The sequence below is a fragment of the Macrobrachium nipponense genome, chromosome 8, assembly GCF_015104395.2.
Source record: "Macrobrachium nipponense isolate FS-2020 chromosome 8, ASM1510439v2, whole genome shotgun sequence".
NCBI lineage: Eukaryota > Metazoa > Arthropoda > Malacostraca > Decapoda > Palaemonidae > Macrobrachium > Macrobrachium nipponense.
The window spans coordinates 80,713,008-80,734,481 of record NC_087203.1 but is presented as its reverse complement, the minus strand read 5'-3'; the positions used below and the strand labels follow the sequence as shown (position 1 = coordinate 80,734,481).

The following is a 21,474-nucleotide window of genomic DNA, read 5'->3' as shown; positions in this document are numbered from 1 at the left end:
CTGCCCGAGGGGCGAGTCGGGACACATCAGCACTGGCTGCTCGTTCCTACCTCAGAGGCCATCAGCGGTACACACTTCTCGAACACTTACACGATATCGGTGAGTCTTCTGTCTCTCTTTCCCCTTCTCTCGCTTAGTGTTTGACGTCCCTCTCTCTCTCTCTCTCTCTCTCTCTCTCTCTCTCTCTCGTATTGAATTCCCCCACCTCTCTCTCTCTCTCTCTCTCTACCTCTTTTCCTTTCTTTTTAGAGAGAGAGAGAGAGAGAGAGAGAGAGAGAGAGAGAGAGAGCACTTGCACGGTATTGTCAGTCCCATTCTCTCTCTCTCTCACTTACTCAGATACGAAGGGTTGGACGACTCTCTCTCTCTCTCTCTCTCCACACACAGTTACTTACAACCACTAACATTATTGAATCTCTCTCTCTCTCTCTCTCTCTCTCTCTTCTCTCTCACCGTCACATTGTCGAAATTAGATTGAGTCATCTGGTGTCGTAAAAACACCGAAATTTCATTTAATTCTTTCCATTTTTCTGCCCGGTTGTATTGGGGTTAGAGATGAATGACTTCGTGGTGTTGTTGACTTTTCATTTGCTGTATTGGGATTCCATCACGTTCAATAGAGTTGTAAGCAAAAGGGGAGGTGACAAAAATAGGACTGACGTCCGTCGGTCGCCGCACAAAAATGGACCGCGCGTTTAATTACTTACAAATTTTCCATCTTGCCTTTTGTCAGCTTGGGATGTTTTCAGATAAGAATGATGACTTCAATTTTTTTCAGATTTGACGAAGAGCATTTCAATCATGATGAAAGTATGCCATGATGAGTAGTGTTTGAAAAGATGACTAAGATAATAGTGCTGATCAAAGTTTATATATATATATATATATATATGTGTGTGTGTGTGTGTGTGTGTGTGTGTATGTGTGTGTGTGTGTGTGTGTTGAGAGAGAGAGAGAGAGAGACAGACAGACAGACAGAATCAATAATGTTCGTGGTTGTAAGTAACTGTGTGTGAATAAAGAGAAAGGAAAAGAGGCAGAAAGAGAGAGATGGGGGGAATCCAATACGAGAGAGAGAGAGAGAGAGAGAGAGAGAGAGAGAGAGAGAGAGAGAGAGAGAGATACAACCACGAAGGAAGATTGAAACACTGGAGATACTAAGTACTCCAGTGTTTCAATTTTCCTTCGTGGTTGTAACTTTGTTCGTATAATCACCGCGTTTTTTTTTTTCTTCGTGATTTAAAATCAAATATTTTTAGACCAATGTGACTTACGTAATTTCCTCGTAATTTCCCTTGTCTTACGCAGTTTTAACTGTTGCAGAAACTGACGATATAAAAAGAAGTGCAGTTAAGAAAAATAGGAAGACAAATAATGAAAATAACTATTCTAGTAAATTTAGTTTCAGCATAATATGACTGTTTGTAAAAATAAAGCGCTTGTCATGCTTACTGATTTTTACTGACTGCCTTTGTCAAATTGTTTGTTGAAATCAGACATTTCCGTTTCACTGAGATATTAGTCTTTTCTGACATTCCTGAGCCTTTGTTGCCATGCTGGAATGATGTAATTGATATGCCCACCCTTCTCAATGTGTTTGAAATGTCAAAACATTTGCGATTTTCAGCGTTCATAATGTCAAAACATCCCTTGAAATTATATTCCTTTACCGCATTCAGCAACCGGAAACCCTTAGAGGTATTGTTGAACATACAAGATTATTATGGCATTTGCTTTTGCAAGAAAATAATTTTGAATGGTTAGTGCCTGAGATCATGTACTTCGTCTTTGCTTTCCATTTTGGTATATGAGAGCAGTGACCATCAAAATATCAATTTGGACTGTGATGCAGAGTAGCAGACCATTTATCATACTATTTATTTTACGGTGTTCATGATAAAATCAATCTAAAACAAACTCGTTATTGAAAACTTTATGGATGAAAGGGCGAACGTTGGAAAATTGGTTATCTCAATCTTCTGCATTTTGACGACCTTGCTGAACGGATAATTTTAGCTTGTATATAGAGGGTGCTGAGTGCCCCAAGCTCTACTCCCATTTTATTTGATCGCATAAATGAATAATTATTTTGCTGGTGTTTTAACTTCCAGTGACACGTCATTATTCGCTCTGAATTTAATGGAAGATAGAAGTACTTATTATTATTATTATTATTATTATTATTATTATTATTATTATTATTATTATTATTATTATTAAAATGTCTCATTCAGCAAGCCAAAAACACGTCTTGGAGATTTATTAACTTTCAAACGCTTTAATAAGTATAATATTCAGTTTTCTTTCTTGCGAATGATGTTTTCAATTTAGTAAGGTCAATCCAGACCAAGAGTTGAGGAAAGATGATAAAATGAAAAGTTGCTGATAATTTCACATCTTCCTATTTGGAGACAGACGAAATTTAATTTCTTTATGAACGAATTCTGTTGTATCTTGAACATTCTTAAGTTTGTCTAGGTAATAATATAAAAGTTTTTACAAAAATCGTTTACATGTGTCTTTCGTCAACATATTTCCATGGATTCCAAACATTTTTAACATATGAACTTCATCGGGCGTATGTAGATTTCTTATTTTGCAACTAAGACTGCTGTCGCTCACAATTGAGTCTGTCGAGATAGAAGAGAAAATCAACACCTTTACTCTGTTGAATTCTCAATGCCCGGCGGAATCCACTAGTGAGGTCAGGCCTTAACCTTAAAAGGAACCCGTTTTAGAGGCTGACCTCGTAACTCCAGATTGGGTCGAATTGCCTGGAGACAAGGGCGGTAAAAGTTTCTTAATACAGTGACTGCAAGTTGTGAAATGGACAAGGAAAGAGGCAGACGGGGAGCGGAGAAGGGGGTGGGGGGAGGTTATGTGGGGTTTTGGGGAGTCGGGGTCCAGTGCATCCTGTCTGAAGGATCTTCTTTACGGTCTCCAGCGCAGCTTAAGCAAGTTGGTAAGGACAGGACATTTCATCTGATTATTCGGGGTTCTTGAAGGAGAATGTCTTGCTTTCTCCCCGGCAGAGACGCAGGAAAGGCGAAGCTGGTTGCTTGGAATCTCTCTCTCTCTCTCTAGATCTCCTTCTCCTCCGCTGCAGGATTTTTCACGCTTCTTGAGCATTGAGCTCGAGCAGTTGTCTCGGAGCGAGATAAAACGAAAATGGAACGAATGTATGAATGAAGTCCAGGTGGAATTTATTCCAGGGGAAATAATGACTCCCTTCTGGAACCACCTGATATTATAATCATGCCACTCCGAATTTTTACCCGGGATTTTACAGACTCCGTCAAACTAGATTTTATTTCTTATTTGTTATCCTGTGTGTATATATATATATATATATATATATATATATATATATATATATATATATGTATATATATATATATATGTGTGTGTGTGTGTGTTGTGTGTGTGTATATATATAGATATATTATATATATATATATATATATAATCTTTTAGTTATGGTGATTAAATATAAATTAATTGACAATTGTGTCCGAACACGCCTAAGCCCACAATATCCGTTCATTCATATACGTATAGTTTGTAAATATAACGGCTTCTAAATTTAAGTGGCCTTCACTGTCATCCTTATCATGGAAAGGCGAAGGAGAAGAAAAAGAAAAAGAAGAAGAGAGGAGGAGGAAGAAGAAGAAGAGGGAAGGGGGTGGGGGGAAGAAGAGGTGGTGTTGGGTGGAGATCGAAAACACACAGACACACACTACCGCATTGCGGACCCGGTTCTTGTTTTCGAAGATTTTCATTGTTTTAGAGTTTACTCCCCAAATTTAATCGTGTGTCGTGAATCGCTTTCCATTTAAATGCCCTTTACTTGCTGTTCATTGTTCTTATCATTTAATGACGATCTCCTGCTCTACTGACTTATTTAAAGTGAATTTAGTTTTAAGATTTTTTTTTTATCATTTTTTTTTCGTTCGTGTATGAAAGTGGCAAAGGATAAAGGATCATTCATCGTTAGTAAACTAAGGATACGCTTAGAATTTTTTTCTTTTTTTCCTCAAATTCTTGCCATGCGGCCAAAAGATATTAGCTCGAAAAATATTGCTTCAGAAAATTCGATCGTCCAGACCGCCTTCCTTAATTACTCACATAAATTTTGTAAATGGTTCCATCTGCTCCACGACGATCTTCATAAAACATGTGGGACAACTTGGTCTCCAAATATGTCGGAGCATTTTAAACGTTCTTCCACCTATTTTCAACTATGTTATGTTACCTCTTGCTTAGACACGCTGCTACTCGGCACCGTATTCCTGAAAATTCTTTGGTCATCTTCAAAGGTCATTCATAACACGGTCAAAAGAAAATTAGAATTAAGGCTTATAATTGATTTACATATTCGTTTCCCTCGCTATTTTCTCGATCACTGAAAATAATTTCACTCCGTTTCTCCCTGTTGTTTGTGTGTTTGTTGTAAAGGGATAGGGAGACGCATCAATCTTGTTGAATGCTTTGGACATCCGAAAGCTAAGTAGAAGTTACTGAAAACATGCCAATAAATATTACTTTGCATAATCGTGGAAATCGGACTACGCTTTTCAAATTTATTCCTGCTCCAACTTCCGTCATTGTTGTAACTTCATTGGCTCTGTTGGGTCAACGGAGGCACTGAACGTGCTTAAGTCATACCGCTCGATCAGGAACCAAATCTGGGAGATATGAATTGTGATGGGAGCATCTGCGTAAAAGGGACATCTATGCGAATAAACTCTCAGTAAGTCAAAAAACTTTTGGACCTATGGAAACAAATTAATTTGACATTCAGAAATGTACTATATTAACTTCGGATTTTCATTTATTTATTTTTTGCGCGTTTGTCATGTACTCTGAACACTGCTTGATATGAAATCACTTTCCCTGAAATTCCGAAACGGGTGAAACTTGAAGCCAATTTGTAGTCTGATTTCAGCTGGGAACTTCCTTGCTTAATTAAATCTTTCTTTTTCTACCTTGCACAGCTAAATCTTAATTTGGATTTACAGCCAAAGCAATCAATAACAGGAAGGTAGTCCTGTTAAACAGTTACAGAAAGCAAGGTACTGTACCTTGCGTTCTTGAAATGTCATGAGTGCTGTAAACTGACAGCTGAGGAAAATTATAATAAAAAAAATCTCAAAGAACACACTCTCAAGAAAGAATTTCATGCATCGTTTTAGCTTTTCGTCCTTTTATTTACCTTAATCTAATGACTTGATCGCCGGTTAAGAACAATTTGACTTGGTTCCCATCTGTATAATTAATTGAATGATTGTTTTGTATATAGATCTGGTATTTCAACTCCCAAGGTCATCGAGGCTGAGTAAACCAAATTTAATGTATTTTTGTAAAAGAAATACAGTAAAATTACTTAACAAAATAATTATCCATGAAGATATACCCGTAATTAGAAACACGTCAAAGAAATATTTTGTTTTTTCCTTTGAAAAAGAAATATTATGTTTTTCCCTTGAAGCTTGGATACCTCGTCTTCTAATGAGCTTAATCCATAGCCGGTGTTACTGTTTTTAATGATCCTTCTCCAGCTTTTTCTAACTTAAATGGCTCATTTCATAATTCTGATTTGGGGTCGCCACGTCTTCTTCATCTTCTTCTTCCTCTTCTTCTTCCCTAGGCGGGGTCGCTTTCTAATAACCCTCGTCCAGCTGTTTCTTGAACGACTCGTCTCATAATCGTGACCAAATGATTGGCGAACTCTTTTGTTTATTCTTTTATTTTATTTGTGTTTGGAAACCCGCTCCATTTATATTGGCGTACAAACCTTTTCTAAGCACCTCGTTATATCCTTATGGGAAGATCTTACTGATATTTGCATTGCCTTGGAAAAAATATTTTTCTTCGATGACAGGTTAGTGGAAAAGTTGATGTTGGATATTCATGATTTTGTAGTTGTTGCTATAAGATTTGTACTGTTTGTTTATTGTAGTTTTATATTTTGTAAAGTTCACGTGCATTCGTTTTACTTCAAGTACTTTTTTCTATTTCAAGTGTTTTATTACTTCATGTATTTTTTTTTTTGTACTTGAGGCATGAGGTTTGTCAACATACCAGGTCGTTTTACCATTTTATATCATTAATTCCCTCAGGGTCGCGAATCGACAAGAACTGGTTTATGATCCGAGACTCCTCTGTAAAAACTGAGAGGTTAATGACCTTGCAGCCTTACGATGAGCAGTGCCCGATCCCGGTCAACTCCGCTACAAGAGAAGCCCTTGTCGAGCTCTTCCAGGTAAGCTGAGGTCTCCCAGGTAAGCTGGGCTCTTCCAGTTAAGCTGAGGTCTTCCTGGCAAGCTGGGGTCTTCCAGGTAAAATGGGTTCTTCCAGGTAAAATTATCTCTTCCAGATAAGTTGGGTTCTTCCAGTAAGTTGGGGTCTCCCAGGTAAGCTGAGGTCTTCCAGGTGAATCTGGGCTCTTCCAGGTAAGATGGGTTCTTTCAAGTAAGCACCGCCCTTCCAGGTGAGATGGAAGCTGGGCTCTTCCAGGTAAGCTGAGGTCTTCCAGGTAAGCTTGGCTCTTCCAGGTAAGATGGGTTCTTCGAGATAAGCTGGGCTCTTTCAGATAAGGTGGGCTCTTCCAGATAGGTGGGCTCTTACAGTTTGAGCCCGATTTCTTCTAGTATGATGAGTTTTACCGTACAATCTATTGTCCTCCAGGTAATTTGGTACGCCATGGTACTTTTTTGCATCAATCAATCAGGTAATTTGGTAATTATAGGTAAGCTTCGGCCCCTCATGGTGAGCCATTGAGTTTTTCCAAGTAACTTGGTGCCTTCCAGGTAAGATGAGATCTCCCAAATAAGCCAAGATTTTTGCTTGTGTCATTCCACAAAATGATCAAGGGTAAAATTTAAGTTTTTTATTACAAATGTAGAAATGGTTCAGTATTCTGTTTCTGTTTCTGGGAATCATCCGTGGAATAAGTTACTTTTGATCCCATAGTGATCTTTAGTAATGTTTCTGTTCTGCGTGTGTTTTTTTAAATGAATTTCAGTATATTGTCTGTGTGTAAATGATTTTATTATATGAAGGTTAACACGGTAATTATAAGTAATATATCTGTGCAATCTAAATCTTTTTGCTGTTTCACTTATTCTAGGACGGGTAGGATATTTGACTGAATGTCTCCTGGAAGTCACGATGCCTTTGTTTACTTGAAGTTTGAGTCTTTGATGACGAACTGGGCCTTGTGTGTGTGTGTGTGTGTTTTTTTTTTTTGCGTTTCTAAACTTAGAAGTATTTTTCCTGGCATATAAAGTTTTAGGGGTTTTCGTCCTGGATTTCTCAGGTAAGATGGCGTACTAATCTTTCGAAGCACTGGGAAGATGGAATGAGATATTTGCCTTTATACCTTGAGTTATTCCAGGTAAAGTAAGCATGAACGTTATTGTGTGTATATCAAGGGCTATTTTGCAGGTGACCTTAAGTATTTTGGTACGCCTAGACTTGCCTACAAGAGCAGATTGTTCGTTAGGTCTACAAATTAATCTAAATATTTAACCCAAGGGTAAGTATTTTACCGTACTTATTTGGTATTTTGATAAAACTGTTAATGCCAGCTTTAAAAGAGCATTGTGGATGCTGACCGATAAATAAGAAATAGTGTGATCAGTATGGGAAAATATCCGGTGTCCAATAAAAGTTAATAAGATCAGCCATTTAAAACCCAACTGGTTTTGTCAAATGCATTTCATACAATCGTTTAGTCAACATAAAATTAGTGTGTTTTTATTTCACTCTTGGAATATCGTATAAAATATTTTTGCATGATATACTTAAGGTACTGACAAACCAAAAAAAGTAGTTTTTCTACTGATATACATAAATTATTTAACAGATGCAAGGTAATTCAGTCCGCAGAAAATCGTATATCGAATTTCATGAATTTCAAGTTTATGACAAAATGTTTTAGTTTCTAGTTCTCTTCAAAGAGTACTTTATGTTGCAGACCGTTCCAGGATTACTAATAGCCCTTTGACAGGCCACAAAATCGTTTCCTCATTTAATTTTCCATTCTTTTCCAGGCATTACATCATCCGTACATTTACCCAGTGTTAGACGTCGATTTTGCCAACATTTCCTCACATACGTACGTCATCACCGTCATTCCCCATAACAACAAAGGCTCCTTGAAGGATCTCATCTACAGGGTAAGGCTATGACCGTCGAGGTTGTGGTTTTTTTTCTGTTAAAGGATATAGACCAGTGATTATCACCAGGGGGTAATTTCAGAGTTTGGGGGGCGGGGGGTGAGGGGTGGAGTGTGTCCAAAGATTGGCAGGCTTAAACTGGCGCTAGGACCACACACTGCATTGTGTGTGGTCCTAGAACCATTTTGAGTCTGCCAGTCTGTGGTCACAACATTCCCATCCCTTCCCCGCCCTCCGAATTTCTGAAATTTCCCCCCTGTTAAGAACCATTGATCTAGAAAATCTGTACTAAATGTGATGATGGGCAACCTACCATGAATTTAGTTGCTGCTCTTCCTGTTGTTTATCTGGAGGATGCCGTGCCTGGTGGTGTTGGCAGGTGAAGAAGACCAGCGATCTCCTGTTGTTATTGTTGTAAAGGAATTCATAGAAGTGCCAGAGTCGAGACGGGTATTAATAATTGAGCAAAGAAGTTCAAATCGTTGTTGTTGTTAACAAATTTAGACCCCGTGTCACTTATTGATGGATGAGACCTACCATGGGTCAAATGTGGGAATTGTTGCCCAGAGGGAAAATTCAAGGCACTGTCCTGTTGACCATGAATGTTTGTGATGCTGATGAGAACGATCCAGTGTCTGGCATGGCTGCAGAAAGGGAAAATAGGATATGTAGGATCTTGAACTGAGAGGTTAATGAATTTGTTGTGAGCTGGTGTAAAGAGGAAGGAATAGCCGATAATAAACAGAGAGAGATAATACCATTTTTATGTCTGAAAGCTTGGACCCATAGGATTTACAGAAGGAAGTAAGGGCATACAATTAATATTTCAATCTAATATAATAAAACACTGAAAATATGCATTAATGAAATCAAAGAGAGAGAGAGAGAGAGAGAGAGAGAGAGAGAGAGAGAGAGAGAGAGAGAGAGAGAGAGAGAGAAGATCAACGAGTATAGAAAATAGGTAATGATAAGGAATAGAAAAACAAAGTGAGTTTAGATTTTAAATAATGACAGAGAGAGAGAGAGTGAGAGAGAGACGAGACGAGAGAGAGAGAGAGAGAGAGAGAGAGAGAGAGAGAGAGAGATTGTGCCGTGTGAAATCGGGCAAGAAATTAAGACTCGAGGAGCTGTTCATGGATGAAAATTTGCTACATCTGGAGGGAAACTGCAGAATTATGAGAGCCATGAAATTACCACTAGATGCGAAAAGAAAGAGAAAAAGGAATGGATTATTGGACGTAGAAACAGTGGCTGCTGGTTTTGTTTTTTATACCAGCACATGGTTTTACAGATTTAGATGTATAATTTGATAAACAAGTATTGAAGATCGTTTCCTGTGACTTATTTCTTATCGAATTGATGTCGATAATTGCTTGTATATGATATATATATATATATATATATATATATATATATATATATATATTTATTTATTATATAATATATATATATATATATATGTATATATTATATATATATATATATATATTATATATATATATATATATATATATATTAAACGATTCGATAGGAAATAAGTCTCAGGAAACTTTAGAAGTTACGGTCTTCAATACTTATCATATTTATCAATCATTTATCTAAATCTTAATATGTGCTGAAGTTAAAGCAAAGCCAGCAACCGCTGTAACACACAACATGCTAAAAGATTATTTTTACATCTTCTGATACACATTTTTCGTATGGACAAGGTTCGGGTCAATTGGAAATATTTTTGGTTACTTTGAAATCGCCTCATGACAAAAAAAAAAGCGTAATATTCATCTTTATATATATATAGGTAGATAGATAGATAGATAAATAGATGTTAATATTTTTTGTCATGGGTCGAATTCAAAGTAACCAAAACATTTCCAATTGATCCGAACCTTGTCCATACGAAAAATGTGTATCAGAAGATGCAGAAATAAACTTTTAGCATATTATGTGTTACAGTAATTTGCATATGACATTTATGAATGGAGAGGCGTAAAATGAATAAAAAGCGAGCTCACGATTAACCATTTTCCATAGCTCTTTTCCGCCAAGAATAATGAGGGAATTAAAAGCATTCATAAAGATATAAAGGTGCTGAAACGAAATCCGTTTTTGGCTCATCAAAGCTGTTTACCTAACAACTACCTGTCATGGGTACCACCTACAGCTTGTACGTACTGAGCCACCTCAGTGTTTTGAATCACACAGAAGGGCTGACGTCGAAATCTTCCTCTTTCCGTCATTATCGATTTTACCAAAGGAATTAAGGGTTCTCTGCAAGAGTAATTTTTTTAATCAACTCTGAACCAATTGTTTATTCAAGCATAATGGAGTTACTACACAGTTACTCAGGCCTCTGGACTCCGTATCACTTGAGAAGGTATTAATCACTTAATAAGTTTATCATCACTTAATAAGTTTATCGTTATCTGATGTTTGTTTACTTCTGTTTGATTCATTTTTCATATAAAATTTTTCCTTACGAATGCGTTGCACATTGTGAATACATACAGTACTAAGTAATAATAATATCTTCGAATAGAGCTCCACTGATGATTCTTGTCTGTATCCTAAACCTGACGCCTCCCATACATTACAGAGCCATTGGCAAGATGATTGGGGCGAAAAATATCAACAAAGATCGGCGGGTCTTCCTGTATCGCAAGTCCAGCGGCTGGGTAGGCAAGTCCTCGAGGCCCTGCTCTTCCTTCAAGACAGAGGATTCCCACCCTATGGTCACCTCCATTCGGGAAATGTCGTCCTCCAGAACGGCGTAGCCAGGTGAGGTTTGGTATCAATAGTACTTGGGTGTGCATGTGCGTGGCAGATCCATAAAACCATGCAAAATATCTGAATAATGTAAGCATGTATGTAAGAATAAGGTTAAGAACCTTGGTATCTTGTGAAAAAAATTAAACCAGATCCAGAATAATAAACCAAATATCTCAAGCCCCAGGGATTTCTGTTATTTTTATTTCTTATCATGAAAAGATACTTAAATTTTTTTCTACTTTCAAGATAGAATTTCTTATATGGATACTTATGTAACATTGATTTACGTACATTCATACTTGGCTTCAGGAAAATGGTTGAATGATTGATTTAATTTTACGGAATTACGTTTTTGACATAATTGAAGTGCCCTGTGTTTTTCAACTGCCATTTCTTCTTGTGCGATGCGACCAGCAACGTGTTCAGAAAAATATAGATGCTGAGGGTTACAATAGAATATATATGTCCGGTTAACTGCGGTAAATTGTTAGATTTTCCTTATATTCAATGGTTCTTCGAGCAATTAGTCATTTACTGGGCTTATTTATTTTTTTAAACCCATCTAACCTGTGTTACCTGTTTTAATTATTACAGTATCCATGATTTACAATCTGTGAATGTTCAAGTAATACTTATAATTTTCAAAGAATACAAGTACGTAGTAGTTCAGTGGAAGCGCTCAGGTAAGGTAGAATTCTTCCGTGGCGTTTGAGCCCCATAAGGACCTATTGTTGCTCGCACCAGACAGCAGAAGTTTGTAGCAAGTTTCAGTAACACTTCGTATCTTAAAAGGCAGGAGTGTTGATTCTGCGCACAGATTAATAATCTTATCCGTGCTCAGTACCGCATTAGCTGTATGTGCTCTCATGGCAGAGTTACTGACAAGAAGCTACTCTCATGGTAGAGTTACTGTAGACGGTAGAACCCCACAATAATGGGACACAAATGAAAAGAATGTACACAACAATCTCGGTAAAGGAATGAGAGGTCACCTGGATCCTCGAACATCGAGGCAAGATTTTTCATTGATTTTCGTCTGCAGACACCGAGAGATACAGGGCTCCCTCTGTTTATCTTCCCCGAGGGCTCGAACGCAAAAGGAGAAAAGTGCTAGGAAGAGCTGAAGGTGACCGAATAACAAAAGGAAGGATGAGAGAGAGAGAGAGAGAGTCCATATGATTAAAAGTCCATAGTGAGATTTTTCGATAGAGTAACAAAATGTAAGAGAGAGAGAGAGAGAGATAGCTTTATTAGCAAGAAAATGAGGAAGAGGTATGAGAAGAGAGAAGAAAATTTAGGGGACAATTTTCTCTAAAGTATTTTGAGAATGAAAGAAATAAATGTAAGTTGTATTCTATATGCAGTTAAGAAATTTGTTGGCTCATGGACGCAAACCACAGAAACCAAGTTAACCCAGAGGACCTATGGGTAAAGCACATCACTGTACGTCCTGAATTCTTGGTTTCCGTGGTTCGAAACCATGAGCCAACGAATTTCTTATCAACTAAAATATTCCTCTTCGGTTAACATATATATACAGTATAAAAATATATTAATTCCAAAGTAGAGCGAATTAGATAATAAAGGACATTTGTAGCATAATGCTTGCATATGAATCACAGTGTTATAAAGTTTATTTCATATATATATCATAGACACATCTGTGTGGGCGCTTGATTGTAGTTTTGTCACTTAAACACATCATGACTTCGAATATTCACCAATATTAGGCCATAAATATCTCTTGATATCTAATTCAGTATACTTTTTCAAAAACTTACAATCAAGGTGATTTATCATTGATAATAGCTTTGTCACTGGGCAAGTTTGAACCATTACCGGCTATAGAAGCAATGATATACATTGACTTTGACCACAGAGCTCAGGGGTCAAACGATATCTGTGGCTTTTATATTATATATAATACACACACACACACACACACACACACACACACACACACACACATATATATATTATATATATATATATATATATATATATATATATATATATATAGTAGTATATACAGTATACATATATACGTATACTATATCCCAAAATCCACGTAAAGTGAGTGAAAAGCTGGACTTTGAACAAGTTATATTCTCAACCACGTGTTCTTTCTTGCACACACACACACACACACACACATATATATATATATAATATATATATATATATATATATATATATAATAATATAATATATACATATATATATTATATATATATTATATATATATATATATTTATATTATAAATATATATATATATATATATATATATAGGGGAGTGTGCTTGCATTCTTTCAAAATGCTCACAACTGCTTGCAAACTTTTCTAGGAAGTGCGACGAGGAACTCAAGAAGGTGGGTTGATATTGTAGCTATTAAAATCAGTGCATGCTTATGAAGGCAACCAACAGGTTCCACATATAATGTGGAGGTACAGATATTTCACAGGTGTCTTTCTTTACAGATTATCGGGTGTTGAAAACACCCTCCTCGGGCTTACTTCGAGGATCTATCCCATTATAAAGAGGCGCTTAAGAGACAACAGAGATGCCATCGACTCGGTTTGCTTTGGTATGTTAGCTTTGTGTTCCTTTTTTTTTTTTATGAACCAGTCCCAGTTTCAACTCATGAGTGAGGATGAGGAAAGAGGCGCGCTCGGTGGCAGACTCATTGTGTGTCTGTTGCCTTAAGCTGTTATTGGGTATCGTGTGGTTAGGTGACTGTGCTGGTTGCAGTCAAGGTTGCAAAGGCGAAGGCGAGGAGTTGGCAACCTCATCCTGAAAGACATTCTGATAATTGGGGGCAGCTAGGGCTACGTAAAAAAAGAAAGGAATTAGAATTGTAAAAATGTGTGTGCATATGAAATTGACATCTTCAACAAGAAGCCATCTAACTGAGGCTGGCTCAAGAGAATAAACAAGACAACAGGCAGTTATGTATGTGTACTTTTTAACTGTGATGAACCTCCAGTGCAGAAAACTTCCATAACATTTGCAGCTTCCTGTAATGAGAGTTGTATGACTGTACCCATTGTAGTGACAGTAAATTTTGATATTTTAAAAAGAAAACTTTATTGCCACTTTTTCATGCTATTTTAAGTTGTATGTAAGACAAGGGTTTAAAAAAATTTTGTGGATTATATTAACTCTATTCACTCTTTGTTGTGTTGAATTATTTTTGTGTTATGCAAATGTGCTTCTCTAAAGTAACTTTAAAGTAATATATTTGGTTTAAAGTTCTTTTTCTTTCATCATTCTTCTATCAATAAATATTGACTTGAAGTAGGTAGTCATCAAATTAATTTACTGGCATGCAGTTGCTTCATACGTTTTCTGATCGAGTTCTTAACTTTACATGATATCCATTAACAATAACAGCCTGTGATATTCGTATCAAAAATACTTTTGAAGCACTTTGGAATTGATGTCCCCCTTACTTGGTATAGGTCCATAATCTCAGGTTTATGGTAATGCACAGGAATGTAATTTCCAGAGAGTATGTGAATTTTGGTGTGTAGTTAGGAATACAGTACTAATAAAATTAATCTTCTGTGTGATAATAAAGTATTCCTTATCACTTTACACATTTTATTTGTTAATATTTAACATTTTTCTTTCTTTGATACATTCCTAGATTCCAGTAAAATTTTTAAATGCTTCATGACTCTCCAAAAAATAATTTTATATCCAGTGCATACATTCTAAATTCAAGTGCTGGAAGTGCCTATATGTCAGTTACTTGTTTACAGCATATTTTAAAATGTGTTGATAAATATCATAACAAAATAAATATTCTACAGAAGATAGGACTAAAGAATTGTTTCCAAGCTGTATCTAACACACTACTGTGTGTTTTTTGATTGCATGATATGTAGTTAATGATTCATTCTTGGGTATTGTTTCATTATTGTTTTTCAGAAACCATTTAGATAACATTGCTTTGTTTTATAAATTTTAAGGAAATTTTTTCGTGTTATTGCTAAGAGAGTTGTGAATTAAACTTTGTTAAGAATTGGATAAATACATAATTGTCAATTAGAATAATTTTGTTTAGAAATATCTTATTACTATATTGTGTTTTTATACCCCATAAGAATGATAGTTGTATTTTGAAAAGGGGTTTCATTAAAATAATGTTATTTCAACAGGTCACGTGCTTTTTGAGATGTGCGCAGGCTATGAGCTTTCCGCTGCGCACCCAACTGCAAAACACTATGAGGATATTGCAACTTATCCCCAGGTATGATGTTTATAGGGTCATTCAGTGATTAAATTGCTACTGCTGATTCCATCTTGCAGTAAATCCAATTACTAGATTATCATGAAAAGAGTCATTCATTGATTAAACTATTACTGCTGATTCCATTACGTGGTACGTAAATCAAAGTACTACTGGATCATCATGAAAATTCAGGTCATCCTAAATTTTGTTAAGAATTGTTTCGCTGTAATAGAAACTATTTAAGGAACTTTGAAAACGTACCAAACATTTTAGTTATATTTTCGTCATATATTTGTGCCCAGAGTCATGGAGGATTGGCATGCATCATATGCATTACTATAATAAGGGTAATAGTATATCCAACTCTCAAGTGATCCTGTTTTACTCCACATTTGTATTATAGAAGGCATCTGCAGTGGATTGGGGATCCCAAGGTTTTATTGACTTTAGTCCTCCAATATGTACAATTTATTTTTCAAAAGCTTTCAAATAACAATTTATACCACTTACTGAATGACAATATGTCCCAGTCACTAAGTTATCCATATTGTTTACTCTTTTGATGCTTATTTAATCTAGTTTCAAAAACATTTAGAGAGTTGATTTGTAAGCCTAATGAGTTGGCATTACCAAAGATTAGGAAAGCACTTGTAAAGATTTGTTTAAACCAGTGAAAGGTAATCCTTAGCAGTAGTTTAAAGAAATTAATAAAATCACTAATTCTTCTGTGGGCTCCATGGCAATTTTTCTTTTGAAAATTAGTGTTTTAAAAACCACCTAATTATAAAAGTGCTAGTAAAAAATTTTTTTTACTTGGCGAGTAGATATACAAAATGCTTTGTTGTTGTTGTTGTTCTTGTTGGGGATAGTCTGAAAAATGTGTTTCACGTTGAGTTAAAGATACAGGAATTTTAGGATAGGTATTAGTATGAAAATATAAAAAAGTATGTGCATGTTAAACAGTACAGAAAAATTGTTTCTACTAAAATATAGCATATTTATTTTAATTTTTATTGGTGAAACAAGGCTCTATTTGACCATAGATTTTAGCACATTTTAATTTACATTAAAAGTTGGAATATAATCTTTACAACTCATGCGTGAGAGGAAAATCTTCCATGTGTCACAAGTAAGCTGGAGGTCAAATCACGCTTGTTGTTTTTCTTTGGGAATGTTTTGAGCCAACGAAAGTCAATCCTTAACAATCACATTAAATTATAAAACCATTAATAGGCTATACAGCATCACTAATTTTCAAGTGAGCTCTATGGCATTAAAAACTATATACAGTAGTACCTCGAGATACGAAAGGCTCAACTTACAAAAAACACAAAAAATTTTATGGCTCTACATACAAAAATTTTTCAAGATATGAAAGGTTGTTGCTGGAAAGTCCGAGATTCGACCAGACCACCGATAACAATTTTGAAGCTCGCGCGCTGCCAACTGAGTAGACTCGCCACCATCCTCCTGCTCTCCCATTGGTTCCTGATGCTAGTCACCGCCATAAGATCCTTCTCTCCTATTGGTCAGCATCCTTCCCATCATGCATCTTACCACGTAGCAGCGTGCCTCGGCCACTCGGTACCAGCATCGTTATCGTACGCACGCGGTATTCGTTCATTCTAACGATTTCGTTTATTAACGTAAATTCGTTAGTGATTTCGTTGCAGTATACGTACTTTATCGTGTTTTGTGAGAACTTTACTCTACTTATACGTAAATTACGTACAGTATATACGTAGTCGTGGGTCCCAAGAAAGTTGAAATTCAGGGAAAGAAGAGATTGCTCTCTTTGGAGACAAAGATGGAGATTATCAAGAAGTATGAAGCTGGTATGCAGTTGAGTGTGATCGCCAAGGAATACGGCCGAAATCCGTCGACAATAGGCACCATCCTTAAGCAGAAGGATGTCATCAAAGCAGCTACACCTTCCAAGGGCGTCACTATTTTGTCCAGCAAGAGGACCCACGTGCACGACGAGATGGAACAGCTGCTTCTTGTCTGGATAAAAGACAAAGAAATCGCTGGCAATATGATAACGGAGATGGCAATCTGCCACAAGGCCAGCGCTATTTTCGGCGATTTGATTGCCCAGGCCGAAGACGACGGAGGAGAAGGGACATCAATGCCAACCCCAGAGTTCAAGGCTTCGCATGGGTGGTTTGAGAAATTCCGTAAATGGACTGGTATCCATTCGGTGGTGTGGCATGGGGAGGCTGCCAGCTCGGACACGAAAGCGGCCGAAGCCTTTAAAAAGACGTTCAACGAGATGGTGACCAAGGAAGGCTACAGTTCTCAGCGAGTCTTCAACTGTGATGAGACTGGCATTTTTTTGGAAAAAAATGCCTCGTCGGACGTACATCACGGAGAAAGAGAAGAAGCTACCCGGGCATAAGCCTATGAAAGGCAGGCTTATGCTCGCACTTTTTTCAAACGCCAGTGGGGATTGCAAGGTGAAGCCCCTACTGGTCTATCATTCCGAGACTCCTCGAGCCTTCAAGGCCCACAAAGTGCTTAAGGAGAAGCTTCCAGTGATGTGGAGGGCTAATGCGAAAGCCTGGGTAACGAGGCTTTTGTTCACGGAGTGGGTAAATCTGTGTTTCGGCTCAACAGTGAATAAATTCTTGGAAGAGAAGCGCCTCCCTCTGAAATGTCTGCTGGTGTTGGACAATGCCCCTCCCCACCCTCCTGGCCTCGAGGAAGATATCCTAGCGGAGTATTCCTTCATCAAGGTTCTTTATCTTCCGCCTAACACTACCCCTCTCCTCCAGCCCATGGACCAGCAAGTGATATCGAACTTTAAGAAGCTGTATACGAAACATCTTTTCAAGAGATGTTTCGACATCACCGATACCACAAACCTCACCTTGCTTGAATTTTGGAAGGAGCATTTCGACATCGTCATATGCATCCGACTCATCGACCAAGCTTGGCAGGAGGTTTCGAGGCGAACCTTGAATTCCTCGTGGAGGAAACTCTGGCCTGATGCCGTATCCGCCTGAGACTTCGAGGGATTCGATGTGGGCGAAGCTGGTGCTGCAGATTCAGAAACAGTTGACAATCCTGAAACTGTTTTGCAACCAGATCTTGACGAGATCGTTGCACTCGGCAAGTCCATGGGGCTGGTCGTCGACGAGGACGACATCAACGACCTTCTCAAGGAGCACCAAGAGGAGCTTACGACGGATGACCTGAAGGAGTGGGAGGCCATGCAACATAATGTCATTCAAGAGTTCTCTAGCAGCGGCAAGGAGGAGGAGGACAACCCTATGACAACAGCAGAAATTAAGGATGTTCTAGCCGCTTTTCATAAAGTGCAATAATTTGTAGAAAAAAGACACCCCGAAAAAGCTCACACAGGTCATATGCTTGCACAGTTCGATGACGTTTGCCTGATTCGTTTTAGGAACATTGTGAAAATGTATAGGCAGAAGCAATCTTCCTTGGATAGTTATTTTTTAAAGAGGCCTTTAGTATTAGCAGGAGTAAGCAAAAAGGAAGAACCAAGTGATACTAAAAAACAGAAAGTTGAAAGTGGTGATGAAGTTGAAATTTTGTATAAAAAAAAAAACCTACGTAAAGTATAAAAAAGTAAAAAAAAAAAAAAATTTTAATAAAAAAAAGACAAAAAAATTTTTTTTTTCATTTTAGTTTTTTGTAAAGTTAAGTGTTACAGTTTTGTTAATGTGTTTTGTAAATTTTAGTTTATGTATGTTTTCCTTACATTTTTTATGTTTCGTAAAGTTAAGTGTACGTACGTACGTACATACGTATCTGCTGTTTGTCCTCCTCCTCTGTCGCCACTTTCGGAGATAGCCTCACTCGAAAGGTAAGCTTCCACATTTTACTACATACGTACAGTATTTCTTGTATACCATGTACACTAATACACTTTATTTACAGGTAATTAGCAGTACGTACGTTATTAAGTTAGGTATTGAATGGTCCAAATTGTTGTAGTATTTCATTGTTTGTAGGTCTATTTAGCTTTATTATGAAATTTACTGGGGTGTTTTTGGAGGGCTTGGAACAGATTAGCCATTTTACATGTAAAATGAAGTCCAAGATACGAAAAGCTCATTATACAAAGGCCGCCTCGGAACGGATTAATTTCGTATCTCGAGGTATCACTGTATGTAACTTTGAAGTGTGTAATCCCAATTTGAAATATAAGTTGCTCTTTATCATGTTAAACTGTGGGCATTTCTTCTATTTTACATGAAATAAGGATTGTCAGACTTTTTTAAAGATTCATACTGTATGTTAGGTAGGGTAGCAATGTATGTGTATGGGTAGTACCTGCAGATGAAAATCATGCTTTGAAACAGTTATATTACTGTTGTAGTCAGGTTACCTTTTAGAAAATAGTAAATTATTCCTTGAGTTAATTAACAAAAAACCTCATAAATCACACCAAAAACATTGGAATGGAGTCTTAATGGGTACCAAATTTCACCTTCTAGGCTCCTTTGGAATAAAAATTCTATGATTTTGTGATGAGACAAAAGGTTTCAGAATTCAAAATTACAAGCAAACCTTCCTCTGTCTTGCTTTGCATCACAACAGATGAAAGGTTCAGGACTTAATGACTAAGTAGTTAAGTGTACAACCATTTTTAATTTAAGATTCAATTTACAGGTGATTCAGGTTCTGGAATACATATTTGGTAATGGAGACCAGTACCCAAGCGTGGAAGAAATACTTTGTGTAGATTTCTTCAGAAACCTCGACTTGAGGGAAATGAGAGCGGCTCCTTTACCAGTGAGTAGTAACACTTTATAACTACAGCATTAGTAGATTAACATCTTATGAGAGCCTTATTGTATACCTTTTTTAGTAGCTTTGCAAAAAGTAAGTTGTGTAGAAAATTTTGATTTATGTTCACTGGGCCTTCCTTCTAAAGTAGTTAGTCATATTTATTGCATTTTCTTGAAAATCATAAAGTACTTACTTGGGCAACATTAGACTTGGTTAGATTTTAATTAGCTAGTAAGTGGTGCTCAGTGTTATTGGAGTAATGGATGTAATAGTAATGATCATTGTAATGATATGTGGTACAGTATTGCAGGATTTTAGTTTTAGATTAATTGGTAGAATGCTCTAATTCAACTTTTCTTTATGGTATTATAACTCCCTTCTGGACAATATCAGTAACTGGTCATTTTGTTAATCCAGAGAGGATTATTCTCACTAATCAAATTGTTGTGACATACTTAATTCTTTCTCCACTTTGATATTGATAAAAACTGATACATTTTGCAAAATCTCTGTTGTTTGCCTTATTCAGATGTTCCAATGCCATAGAGATACACTGCTCTTTGATATTAATAGAAAGGTTTTTATCCTTTATTATATTCTACATTTAAAGCTAGAGATCCTACTTAAACATTGACATTTCAGAAATAAATTTTGTCTCTATTAATTTAGTACTGCAAAAAACAGTATAAGTTACAATGTTTCCATATAGAAAGTGAATATGACCAGGCTTGTATTGTCCACCTTCATTTTCCACTAGTTACCTTAACACCTTTCAAAGGAGGACCCTTACAGACAGCAGTGAAAAGACCTTGGCTGTTAAATTTGATTTTCAGTATTTCATGAGCTTTAGCCAAGATAAAATGAGATCTAGTTCTGTAGAATTGCAGCTTATGTTGATTGTAAATATTACAAAAGAATAATTAGGAGAAAAAAATTAAGTATGTACTGCTGCCTGAAGTTGGATTATTTTAGTTTCTTGATGAAGCAGAAGCTTAGCTAGGCATATTTAAGAATGTCTAAGAATATATGAATTGTATTCTTTACTGAGCCTATCATCAAGCCTCTAAGCTTGCTTTACTTTCTGTGCTCTTCTTATCCGTAATTTTTCTTCATTAAGAAATACAGTATCTTCATCTTCATAGGTCAACTTTTTAACATTGAATATATTTGATTTAGAAGATATTTGTTTCCAAAGATAAAAGTTTATAACTTACTTTGTAAATGTGTCATGAATAATTCTTTTTATAATCTTTATTATTAGTGAAAAAATATATTTTACATAATATACATTAGGATATTACCATTTTTTTCATAAGTTTACATCAAAAAGGGAAAATTAAAAATTGACAAATGAATTTACACAGGATCCATGAGTGATTTGGTTAACAATATCAAAATTTGTTTTTGCAATTTGATTTCAAAGTGTATTGTTCAGCAATAAGCTGAATGGCAGAGTAAGTGTATTGCAGTGGTATCCTTGGAAAATTTCTTGTTTTATAGGCCATATAAGACACATCTTACTGTAACAAAG

General features: G+C 36.5%; 1 protein-coding gene across 10 annotated transcripts in view; it reads left to right on the top strand.

The window, feature by feature from the left end:
• LOC135222880 (slowpoke-binding protein-like) overlaps positions 1 to 21,474 on the top strand; it is a 232,133-nt gene that overhangs the window by 146,114 nt on the left and 64,545 nt on the right. For all 10 annotated transcript variants that reach the window (XM_064261248.1, XM_064261243.1, XM_064261241.1 and 7 more), the window contains exons 2-8: positions 1 to 99; positions 6,120 to 6,262; positions 8,055 to 8,180; positions 10,774 to 10,955; positions 13,426 to 13,532; positions 15,109 to 15,200; positions 19,824 to 19,946. The exon at positions 1 to 99 is cut by the window's left edge and continues 74 nt beyond it. In XM_064261248.1, coding sequence (XP_064117318.1) covers positions 1 to 99; positions 6,120 to 6,262; positions 8,055 to 8,180; positions 10,774 to 10,955; positions 13,426 to 13,532; positions 15,109 to 15,200; positions 19,824 to 19,946 — 872 coding nt within the window. The remainder of the gene's footprint in view (positions 100 to 6,119; positions 6,263 to 8,054; positions 8,181 to 10,773; positions 10,956 to 13,425; positions 13,533 to 15,108; positions 15,201 to 19,823; positions 19,947 to 21,474) is intronic.